Here is an 11,833-nt window from a genome sequence, read left to right as displayed (position 1 = left end):
GCTCTCAGTCTAGTGTTCACACTGGGCATACTACTCACTGACAGACCAACAGACCCTAAACCTAGCGTTGAGTAGCTAGCTCTGTTTCATTATTGTCGTTTGATTTCATGTGCTGTTGTCAATTGCATGTCTTGCAATAATAAAAATGTGTGCAAAAATATGATTAAAAGATATAATTATAATTATATAGCATAAGTCTTCATTAATTTGTAGTTCATCACTCGACTCAGCTTGTTGAGAGGGGGCTCCTTTTGGTTGTTTTAGTGCAGTTTGTTCAAGTATCTATGGTTCCAGTGGATGTTTTTGGATATCAGTTCAGTGTTGCCATAAACGTGTATTGAGCCCAACGATTGATTGTTCATTGATTGTTCACGTAGAAGTGGATAGGACTCCTCGGATGATTCTAATGTGGGGAGTGAGGCATGATGTGAAGTGTGTGAATACATTATAGACATGTGACTATACCTTGTGATTCGCTGTGAGTTTCTATGAGCTCAGGTCCACGAGGATACAAGTAGACTGGCTCCTTGAGACAGTCGATCACAGTCATGGTAGCATGGGGTGGAAGCTTGTCGCTAATTAAAGTGAAGATCTCTTGCACGGACAGAGAAGGGGATGCCAATTCGTCCTCTACGATGCGTGTAACCCAGAAATAATCACATGCAATATAACCAACAATGTAGTTTTCCCAGGATGCTTCAATAAACTGAAAAACACTGTGTTCAGAAGAGCCGAAACAAGCATTAAACAAAAATATCTTTGGGTTGTCAGCAAGGTGTGTGGCAATAGGAGGGAATAGTGGTGCCATAATATCTTCCTTGATGTCGATGAGGCCACAAAGAGTGTGTAGAAGATTACCTGGCCCAAGTCCATATACCATCACTATTATGGGATGGTGTTTCAGCTCCACAAGATCTACAACTTGCATGTATGACATCAGGGATGGTTTATTTTGAGGCTCGTAAACAGCAAATCTCAAAGTCTCCATGAGAATGTGTGTTGTCATGTGTGATGGTACAACAATAGCCAGTCCACAATGATTAGGTTCGAGGTTGATTGTTGGCTTCACAACTTTCCTTTGATGTGGTTCAAGAGAGGTCAAACCGGGTTTTCCAGCTACAGCTTCAATCATAAGATCCCTTTTACCTGATTGACTAAACTGTATAACACACAAATAATCGGATAAGGGACAAAATTAAACACATACCGTTGCCATTGGGTAGAGACAGTCCCCTTCGAGTGATAGTTTGAGAATACTGTTGTTTAAAAAGAAAGAAGAACTTTTCTTCTGCACTTGATCACTGATCATTGCTCCTACAGCAGCAGGCACTAGCCATGTAACCAGTAGTGAGCTCTCCTGGAGATCAAACAAAGAAAGGGCTAGCTGGGAGAGCAAGAAATCACTAGCAAAACGTTTTCTGTACGTCTCTAGATCTTCAAGAGTTGCAGTATGAATATCAAAAGCGAACTTCACTGTTAGACGAGAGTAACCAGCAGGAGCATCTGAATTTTTGGGAAGATGGCCAAGTGCTTCGCTAACGGGGGTGTTCATTCTGAAGTGTCTCATGTCTTCTGCATAGGTGCTCATGTCTTGTTTCAGACTATCACTACCAAATTGCTCTATGATATGCTCAAGAAGGCTGAAATCAATAAAGCTTATGTAAAAATTGATCTCCAAAAAGATGCTTTCAATCGATTTAGCTTTTTCAAACAAGGAATAGTTTGATTTGATAAAATCTTTGTTTTCATTTTTGATAGAGCTTGGCATTATCATGAGTGTTTGGCGGAAATCAGTCACGGGTATTCGTTTCTCAGTTATTTCTTTAAGAGCTATCTTTTGAAGAACCATAAACCTCGTCTCAAATTCTTTTATGTGGTCAGCAGTTGCAGTGCCTAATATAATGTACGTACGTTACTACATCAAAACTACATTAAAAGTTACCTGTCGTCAAATTTGGTTCAACTGAGTCACGAATTGGTGGCCCTATCATTCTATCTATGGTAACAGAAACAAAAATTAATGCTTGAATCCATACTACAAAGTATACTGAACCTGGTGCAGGTGACAAAGACACAGTGTCTTCTTTATTGGGCTCACTGGCTTGTGTCTGGATGACTGGAGCACAAGAAATGATGAAAACACAGATTGTAGCTATTTATAAGTAACTCACAAGTCCTACACACTTGGTCAGCCAAAGCTCCTTCACGAAGACTAATCAAAATCTCCAACAACGACCGATAAGTGAAGTCAAGGATTATGTTTTCCCATTTTCTCAGAGCTTCATACATGGCCAGTTGATAGCCATTCCTAAAGGCACATTCCTTCAGATCTGCTATATCGGCATTATTGAGATCAAACCCTGGCTTTCTAACAAACTTATCATAGCTGCCAAGTAAACCAGCCAGGCTCCACAATTGTTCCTGCTCAATTGTTTGGTCTAGCTGGGTGTCTGTTACCCCAGTCTTCTGCTTCAGAGTATCAGTATCAATATTGAGCTGGCTATATCTTGTAGCCATTTTGTAGAGTCTACAAGACCCACCCCTTATTTTGCACCTCCGCATGCATTCCTGTGGAAATATTGTTATTAAATAATTTTATTCATTGGAAACAAATTAGTGAAGTAAGATGCACACACACACACCTCCACACACAGACTGACAAGACAGTGGCGGCCCACCACATGTACCTGGCAGCAGTGGCGGTGGCAGCTCTCAGTCTAGTGTTCACACTGGGCATACTACTCACTGACAGACCAACATACCCTAAACCTAGCGTTGAGTAGCTAGCTCTGTTTCATTAGTTATTTTGTTACTGTCTGCTGTTGTCAACGAGTGTTGCAAGCTGCACTGTGCTAATGCCTCTCGTCATGTTATGCTTTCGCTCTAGAGTGCTATAGTAGAGGGAATAAGTTTCTATAATGAATTTCACATTGAAGTTAGCTTATCTATATAAACTCATGAGAAGAAAAAACTTGTTTACATGATCTATTAAAAATATCTATTGTTATTATTGTAGTGTTTTGTGAGGATTGAAAATTGATTCTGCCAATTAAGATGTTGGGTTCAGTGTAACTATCATATAACAGAAGAAAAGACTTTTTGTACATGCATATTGTTATCTATTGTATGTGGGGAGTGTTATGTGGCTTACCAGGCCCTCAAGAAAAAGATCTACGCCTCGAGGCATATAATAATTGCAATATTAAATACAAATTAATGTGTACAAAAAATATAAAGACTCATACTAGCATGAGGTGAGCACTATTAATTAGTCTTTTAGAGTTTATCACTCGACTCAGCTTGTTTGGGGACTCCCTTCGATTGCTTTGGTGAGAGTTCAGTTTTGAGCTTCTTGATTGGTTGTTCCAGTAGATGTGATTCAGTATCAGGCTCCTTGGCAGCGATTGATAGTCCACCTAAACGTGACAGCAAACCGAAGTCCTCGGATGATTCTAATGTGGGGAGTGAGGCATGATGTGAAGTGTGTGAATACATTATAGACATGTGACTATACCTTGTGATCTGCTGCGATTGAATGTACGTGAGTGTGTGGGAAAATGTGGACGTGAACCTAGTCTGCCGTGAGTTTTCATTAGCTCAGATCCATGAGGATGAGAGAATGTAGGTGGGGTTGAGGAAACACGTGCACGTTTGGGTAATCTGCTGTGAATTTCCATTAACTCAGATCCACGAGGATACAAGTAGACTGGCTTCTTGAGACGGTCGAGCACAGTCATGGTAGCAAAAGGTAGAAGTTGGTCGCTAATTGAAGTAAAGATCTCTTGCACGGACATAGAAGGGTGCGCCAGTTTGCCCCGTACGATGTGTCTCACCCACCGCATATCTCCGAGATCATCGCATGCAATATAACCAACAATGCAGTTTTCCCAGATTGCTTCAACGAAATGTAGAGCATGGCGTTTAGAATTTGAGGCAGCAAACAGGAATATCTTTGGGTTGTCAGCAAGGTGTGAGGCAATAGGAGGGAATAGTGGTGCCATAATATCTTCCTTGATGTTGATGAAGCCACCGGAAGGGTGTAGAAGATTACCCCTTGCAAGTCCATGTCCATATACCATCACTAATATGGGATGGTGTTTCAGCTCCACAAGATCTACAGCTTGTATGTATGACTTTAGGGATGGTTCATCTTGAGGCTCGTAAACAGCAAATCTCGTGAGCACATTCGTTAGGCTCAAAAACGAATGGAATGGTACAACAATAGCCAGTCCAAGATGATTAGGTTCGAGCTTGATTGTTGGTTTCACCACCTTCCTTTGATATAGTTTAAGGTGATGTGGTTCAAGAGAGGTCAAACTGGGTTTTCCAGCTCCAGTTTCAATCATAGCACCACCAGATCTCTCTGTACCTGATTGACTATCCTGTATAGAGACAAAATTCATTGGATAAGAAGCAGAATTAAACACTTACCTTTATCATCGGCATGGAAGGGTAGAGACATTCTACTTCAAGCGATAGTTTGAGAATACCATTGCTGAAAAAGAAAAAAGACCTTTTCTTCTGCACTTGGTCACTGATCATTGTTCCTACAGCAGCAGGCACTAGCCATGTAACCAGTAGTGAGCTTTCCTGAAGTTCAAACAAAGAAAGGGCTAGCTGGGAGAGTGAGAAATCACTAGCGAAACGTTTCCTGTATTTGTCTACGTCTTCCAGAGTTGCTGTCTGAATATCAAAAGCAAATTTCACTGTTAGACGAGAGTAACCAGCAGGAGCATCTGAATTTCTCGGAAGATAGTCAAGTGCTTCACTAACAGAGGTTTTCATTCTAAACTGTCTCATGTCTTCTGCATAGATGCTCATGTCTCGTTTCAGACTATCACTACCAAATTGCTTTATAATATGCTCAAGAAGGCTGAAATCAATAAAGCTCAGGTAGAAATTGAGATGCACAAATATGCTTTCGATCGATTCTGCTTTTTCAAACAAGGAATGTTTTGATAAGATAAAATCTTTATTTTCACTTTTGATGGAGCTTGGCATTATCATGAGCTTTCGACGGAACTGAGTTACAGTTATTCGTTTATCATCTATCTCATCGAGAGCTTTCGTTTGTAGATCCATAAACCTCGTCTCAAATTCATGTATGCGGTCAGCAGTTGTAGTGCCTAATAAAAATGAAATGTACATGATTACCATATCAAAACTACGTTAAAAGATTACCTGTCGCCATGGAATTTGGTTCAACTAGGTCAGGAATTGGTGGCCGTGTCGGAAGTGATATTCTATCTATAATTATGGTACCGGAAATAAAATTAGTAAAATATTAACTCCACACTGATCTGCTAACCTGGTGCAGGTGACAAGGACACAGCGTCTTCTTTATTCAGCTCACTGGCTTGTGTCTGGATGACTGGAGCACAAGAAATGATGAAAACACAGATTGTAGCTATTTATAAACTAACTCACAAGTCCTACACACTTGGTCAGCCAAAGCTCCTTCACGAAAACTAAGCAAAATCTCCAACAACGACCGATAAGTGAAGTCACGGATGACATTTTCCCATTTCCTTAAAGCTTCATACATAGCCTGTTGATTTCCATTACGCTTAGAGGCAATGGTTTCCAGATCTGCTATATCGGCATTATTGAGATCAAACCCTGGCTTTCGAACAAACTTATCATAGCTGCCAAGTACACCAGCCAGGCTCCACAATTGTTCCTGCTCAATTGTTTGGTCTAGCTGGGTGTCTGTTACCCCAGTCTTCTGCTTCAGAGTATCAATATTGAGCTGGCTATATCTTGTAGCCATCTTGTAGACTCTACAAGACCCACCCTTATTTTACACCTCCGCATGCATTCCTGTGGAAATAATTGTTATAAATAATTTTATTCATTGGAAACAAATTAGCATGTAATGATTTACAATGCACACACACACACCTCCACACACAGACTGACAAGACAGTGGCGGCCCACCACATGTACCTGGCAGCAGTGGCGGTGGCAGCTCTCAGTCTAGATCTAGTGTTCACACTGGGCATACTACTCACTGACAGACCAACATACCCTAAACCTAGCGTTGAGTAGCTAGCTCTGTTTCATTAGTCATTTTGTCACTGTCTGCTGCTGTCTATAACGAGTGTTGCAAGCTGCACTGTGCTAATGCCTCTCGCCATGTTATGCTTTCGCTCTAGAGTGCTATAGTAGAGGGAATAAGTTTCTATAATGAATTTCACATTGAAGTTAGCTTATCTGTATAAACTCACGAGAAGAAAAAACTTGTTTACATGCATCTATTAAAAATATCTATTGCTATTATTGTAGTGTTTTGTGAGGATTGAAAATTGGTTCTGCCAATTAAGATGTGGGGTTCAGAGTAACTATCATATAACAGAAGAAAAGACTTTTTGTACATGCATATTGTTATCTATTGTATGTGGGGAGTGTTATGTGGCTTACCAGGCCCTCAAGAAAAAGATCTACGCCTCGAGGCATATAATAATTGCAATATTAAATACAAATTAATGTGTACAAAAAATATAAAGACTCATACTTGCATGAGGTGAGCACTATTAATTAGTCTTTTAGAGTTCATCACTCGACTCAGCTTGTTTGGGGACTCCCTTCGATTGCTTTGGTGAGAGTTCAGTTTTGAGCTTCTTGATTGGTTGTTCCAGTAGATGTGATTCAGTATCAGGCTCCTTGGCAGCGATTGATAATTGACGTACACGTGACAGAAAACCGGACTCCTCGGTTGATTCTAATGTGGGGAGTGAGGCATGATGTGAAGTGTGTGAACACATTATAGACACTATACCTTGTGATCTGCTGTGAGTTTCCATTAACTCAGATCCATGAGGATACAAGTAAACTGGCTCCTTGAGACGGTTGATCACAGTCATGGTAGCATGGGGTGGAAGTTTGTCGCTAATTGAAGTGAAGATCTCTTGCACGAACATAGAAGGGTGTGCCAGTTCGTCCTCTACGATGTCTCCTGCCCTCCGCAGATTATCACATGCAATATAACCAACAATGCAGTTTTCCCAGATTGCTTCAACGAAATTTAGAGCATGGCGTTTAGAAGAGCCGGATCTGAAAACAAATAGGAATATCTTTGGGTTGTCAGCAAGGTGTGTGGCAATAGCAGGGAATAGTGGTGCCATAATATCTTCCTTGATGTCAATGTCACCAATATCAGTGCGTAGAAGATTACCACTCACTCCACGTCCATATACCACCACTATTATGGGATGGTGTTTCAGCTCCAAATCTACAGCTTGCATGTATGACTTTAGGGATCGTTTATTTCGAGGCTCGTAAATATCAAATATCAATTTCTTCGTGAGCACGTCCGTTAGGTACAACAACGGACGGAATGGTACAACAATAGCCAGTCCATGATGATTAGGTTTGAGGTTGAATCGCTCCGCTATCCTTTGATGTGGTTTACGAGTGATCGAAGCTCCAGCTTCAATCATAGCACCACCAGATCCCTCTGTACCTGACTGACTAACCTGTAGAGACAAAATTCATCGGATTAGGGGCAGAATTAAACACTTACCTTTACCATTGGGTAGAGACATTCTCCTTTGAGTGATAGCTTGAGAATATTGTTGCTTAAACTTAAAAAGAAAGAAGAACTTTTCTTCTGCACTTGGTCACTGATCATTGCTCCTACAGCAGCAGGCACTAGCCATGTAACCAGTAGTGAGCTCTCCTGGAGGTCAAACAAAGAAAGGGCTAGCTGGGAGAGCAAGAATTCACTAGCGAAACGTTTCCTGTATGTGTCTACATCTTCAAGAGTTGCAGTATGAACATCAAAATCTAATTTCAATGTTAAACAACAGTAACCAGCAGGAGTATCAGAATTTCTTGGAAGATGGTCAAGTGCTTCGCTAACGGGGGTGTTCATTCTGAAATGTCTCATGTCTTCTGCATAGCTGCTCATGTCTTGTTTCAGACTATCACTACCAAATTGCTCTATGATATGCTCAGGAAGGCTGAAATCAATAAAGCTTAGGTAGAAATTGATCTCCAAAAATATGCTTTCAATCGATTTAGCTTCTTCAAACAAGGAATAGTTTGATTTGATAAAATCTTTGTTTTCATTTTTGATGGAGCTTGGCATTATCATGAGTGTTTGGCGGAACTCAGTCACAGGTATTCGCTTCTCAGTTATTTCTTTGAGAGCCATCTTTCGTAGATCTATAAACCTTGTCTCAAATTTGTCTATGTGGTCAGCAGTTGTAGTGCCTAATGAAATGTATGTACGTTACTACATCACAACTACGTTAAAAGATTACCTGTCCCCAAATTCGGTTGAAGTACGTCATGAATTGGTGGCCGTGTCAGAAGTGATTTTCTATCTATGGTACAAGGAAGATTACTTGAATCCATGCTATACTGAGCTATTAACCTGGTGCAGGTGACAAGGACACAGCGTCTTCTTTATTCAGCTCACTGGCTTGTGTCTGGATGACTGGAGCACAAGAAATGATGAAAACACAGATTGTAGCTATTTATAAAGTAACTCACAAGTCCTACACACTTGGTCAGCCAAAGCTCCTTCACGAAGACCAATCAAAATCTCCAACAACGACCGATAAGTGAAGTCACGGATGAATTTTCCCCATTTCATTAAAGCTTCATACATGGCTTGTTGATTGCCATGCTTGGAGGCACATTCCTTCAGATCCTCTATATCCGCATTATTGAGATCAAACCCTGAGCTTCTAACAAACTTTTTATAGCTGCCAAGTACACCAGACAGGCTCCACAATTGTTCCTGTTCAATTCTTTGGTCTAGCTGGGTGTCTGTTACCCCAGTCTTCTGCTTCAGAGTATCAATATCAATATTGAGCTGGCTATATCTTGTAGCCATCTTGTAGACTCTACAAGACCCACCCCTTATTTTGCACCTCCACATGCATTCCTGTGGAAATATTGTTATAAATAATTTTATTCATTGGAAATAAATTAGCTTTACAAAGATGCACACACACACCTCCTGCTCCACACACAGACTGACAGGACAGTGGCGGCCCACCACATGTACCTGGCAGCAGTGGCAGTGGCAGCTCTCAGTTTAGTGTTCACACTGGGCATACTACTCACTGACAGACCAACAGACCCTAAACCTAGCGTTGAGTAGCTAGCTCTGTTTCATTAGTCATTTTGTCATTTGATCTCATGTGCTGTTGTCAATAATTACTTGCAATTTGTACAAAAAATATAAAGAATTTGCTCGAACAGAATTACACATGATTATACAGGTGCGTTGTATATAATAATAAGGTGAGCACTATAAGTCTTCATCAATTTGGAGTTTCTCACTCGACTCAGGTGATACTTCAGTCTTGAGCTTCTTGGTTGGTTGTTCCAGTAGATGCGATTGTTCAGCGACTGATAGTCCACTTGAATGTGATAGACAACTGGACTCCCCGGATGATTCTAATGTGGGGAGTGAGGCATGACGTGAAGTGTGTGAATCATTATAGACATGTGACTATACCTTGTGATCCGATGATTAGCTCAGGTTCACGAGGATGCAAGTAGAATGGCTCCTTGAGACGGTCGACCACAGTCATGGTAACAATGGGTAGAAGTTGGTCACTAATTGAAGTGAAGATCTCTTGCACAGACATAGAAGAGGATGCCAGTTCGTCCCGTACGATGTGTTCCAACCACCGCATAACACTGAGACCACCACATGCAATATAACCAATAATGCAGTTTTCCCAGATTGCTTCAACGAAATGTAGAGCACGGCGTTCAGAAGAGTCGGATCTGGCAATAAACAGGAATATCTTTGGGTTGTCAGCAAGGTGTGTGGCAATAGGAGGGAATAGTGGTGCCATAATATCTTCCTTGATGTCGATGTCACCAATAACAGTGTATAGATCATTATCACTCACTCCAACTCCAGATACCACCACTATTATGGGATGGTGTTTCAGCTCCACAAGATCTACAGCTTGCATGTATGACTTTAGGGATCGTTTATTTCGAGGCTCGTAAATATCAAATCTCAATTTCTTCCTGAGCATGTTCGTTAGGTCCAACAACGTATAATATGGTACAACAATAGCCAGTCCATGATGATTAGGTTCGATGTCGATTGTTCGCTTCATTTCATCCGCTATTCTTTGATGTGGTTTACGAGTGAGCATCATAGCTCCAGCTTTAATCATAGGACTACTAGATCCCTCTGATTGACTAACCTGTAGAGAAAAAAATTCATCGGATAAGGGGCAGAATTAAACACTTACCTTTACCTTTGGCATGAAAGGGTAGAGACATTCTCCTTCAAGTGATAGCTTGAGAATATTGTTAAAAGAAGCCGTTTTCTTCTGCACTTGGTCACTGATCATTGCTCCTACAGCAGCAGGCACTAGCCATGTAACCAGTAGTGAGCTTTCCTGGAGGTCAAACAAAGAAAGGGCTAGCTGGGAGAGCAAAAAATCACTAGCGAAACGTTTCCTGTATGTGTCTACATCTTCAAGAGTTGCAGTCTGAACATCAACATTAAACTTCACTGTTAGACGAGAGTGATCTGCAGGAGCATCTGAAATTCTCGGAAGATAGTTAAGTACTTTGCTAACAGAGGTTTTGATTCTGAACTGTCTCATGTCTTCTGCATAGCTGCTCATGTCTCGTTTCAGACTATCACTACCAAATTGCTCTATGATATGCTCAAGAAGGCTGAAGTCAATAAAGCTTAGGTAGAAATTGAGATGCAAAAAGATGCTTTCGATTGACTCTGCTTTTTCAAACAAGGAATACTTCGATATGATAAAATCTTTATTTTCATTTGTCATAGAGCTTGGCAATATCATGAGTGTTTGGCGGAAATCAGTCACAGATATTTGTTTCTCAGTTATTTCTTTGAGAGCCACCTTTCGTAGATCCATAAACCTCGTTTCAAATTTTTTTATGCAGTCAGCAGTTGTAGTGCCTAATGAAATAAAATGTACATGAGTTATCAAAACTACGTTAAAAGATTACCAGAGGGGATAGTCTAAGCTATGTATTGTACAATAATTATCAAGTGCTTGATAATATTGAATCCATGCATAATTATACTGAGCTACTAACCTGGTGCAGGTGACAAGGACACAGCGTTTTCTTTATTCAGCTCACTGGCTTGTGTCTGGATGACTGGAGCACAAGAAATGATGAAAACACAGATTGTAGTTATTTATAAAGTAACTCACAAGTCCTACACACTTGGTCAGCCAAAGCTCCTTCACGAAGACTAATCAAAATCTCCAACAACGACCGATAAGTGAAGTCAAGGATTATGTTTTCCCATTTTCTCAGAGCTTCATACATGGCCTGTTGATAGCCATTCCTAAAGGCACAATCCTTCAGATCTGCTATATCGGCATTATTGAGATCAAACCCTGGCTTTCTAACAAACTTATCATAGCTGCCAAGTAAACCAGCCAGGCTCCACAATTGTTCCTGCTCAATTGTTTGGTCTAGCTGGGTGTCTGTTACCCCAGTCTTCTGCTTCAGAGTATCAGTATCAATATTGAGCTGGCTATATCTTGTAGCCATTTTGTAGAGTCTACAAGACCCACCCCTTATTTTGCACCTCCGCATGCATTCCTGTGGAAATATTGTTATTAAATAATTTTATTCATTGGAAACAAATTAGTGAAGTAAGATGCACACACACACACCTCCACACACAGACTGACAAGACAGTGGCGGCCCACCACATGTACCTGGCAGCAGTGGCGGTGGCAGCTCTCAGTCTAGTGTTCACACTGGGCATACTACTCACTGACAGACCAACATACCCTAAACCTAGCGTTGAGTAGCTAGCTCTGTTTCATTAGTTATTTTGTTACTGTCTGCTGTTGTCAAC

The 11,833-nt window shown here is 40.8% G+C and overlaps 5 protein-coding genes across 7 annotated transcripts in view; 1 reads left to right on the top strand and 4 right to left on the bottom strand.

Annotated features, from left to right (window-relative positions):
• Positions 1–11,833, top strand: part of LOC135340539 (uncharacterized) — a 44,644-nt gene that overhangs the window by 6,777 nt on the left and 26,034 nt on the right. The window contains exon 6 of one of the 2 annotated variants that reach the window (XM_064536893.1): positions 8,984–9,127. The exons of the other annotated variant lie outside the window; for it this stretch is intronic. Coding sequence (XP_064392963.1) covers positions 8,984–9,112 — 129 coding nt within the window. The 3' untranslated portion in view covers positions 9,113–9,127. Of the gene's footprint in view, positions 1–8,983; positions 9,128–11,833 lie in introns of those variants that run through there. 2 annotated transcript variants of the gene reach the window in all.
• Positions 83–2,558, bottom strand: LOC135340528 (uncharacterized). 2 transcript variants are annotated; one of them, XM_064536877.1, is made up of 6 exons: positions 2,172–2,558; positions 2,054–2,116; positions 1,943–1,996; positions 1,208–1,893; positions 466–1,159; positions 84–403 (listed from the first exon to the last, which is right to left on the bottom strand). In XM_064536877.1, exons 1-6 carry the CDS (start codon positions 2,515–2,517, stop codon positions 261–263), a joined length of 1,986 nt encoding a protein of 661 aa, XP_064392947.1. In that variant the 5' UTR covers positions 2,518–2,558; the 3' UTR covers positions 84–260. The 2 variants fall into 2 exon arrangements, with proteins under 2 accessions (XP_064392946.1, XP_064392947.1); XM_064536876.1 differs by having other exon boundaries at positions 83–403; positions 1,943–2,116.
• Positions 3,173–5,790, bottom strand: LOC135340524 (uncharacterized). Its single transcript, XM_064536873.1, has 6 exons — positions 5,428–5,790; positions 5,309–5,371; positions 5,182–5,247; positions 4,432–5,126; positions 3,515–4,382; positions 3,173–3,452 (listed from the first exon to the last, which is right to left on the bottom strand). Exons 1-6 carry the CDS (start codon positions 5,768–5,770, stop codon positions 3,277–3,279), a joined length of 2,211 nt encoding a protein of 736 aa, XP_064392943.1. The 5' UTR covers positions 5,771–5,790; the 3' UTR covers positions 3,173–3,276.
• On the bottom strand, positions 6,327–8,862 carry LOC135340529 (uncharacterized). The gene is made up of 6 exons (XM_064536878.1): positions 8,497–8,862; positions 8,378–8,440; positions 8,265–8,327; positions 7,523–8,214; positions 6,779–7,475; positions 6,327–6,721 (listed from the first exon to the last, which is right to left on the bottom strand). Exons 1-6 carry the CDS (start codon positions 8,840–8,842, stop codon positions 6,546–6,548), a joined length of 2,037 nt encoding a protein of 678 aa, XP_064392948.1. The 5' UTR covers positions 8,843–8,862; the 3' UTR covers positions 6,327–6,545.
• Positions 9,154–11,571, bottom strand: LOC135340530 (uncharacterized). The gene is made up of 5 exons (XM_064536879.1): positions 11,175–11,571; positions 11,056–11,118; positions 10,230–10,915; positions 9,473–10,181; positions 9,154–9,411 (listed from the first exon to the last, which is right to left on the bottom strand). The coding sequence occupies exons 1-5, from the start codon at positions 11,563–11,565 to the stop codon at positions 9,263–9,265; spliced, it is 1,998 nt and encodes a 665-aa protein (XP_064392949.1). The 5' UTR covers positions 11,566–11,571; the 3' UTR covers positions 9,154–9,262.

This window comes from Halichondria panicea, chromosome 8 (genome assembly GCF_963675165.1).
Source record: "Halichondria panicea chromosome 8, odHalPani1.1, whole genome shotgun sequence".
Classification (NCBI taxonomy): Eukaryota; Metazoa; Porifera; class Demospongiae; order Suberitida; family Halichondriidae; genus Halichondria; species Halichondria panicea.
This window is presented reverse-complemented; position numbering and strand designations above follow the sequence as displayed.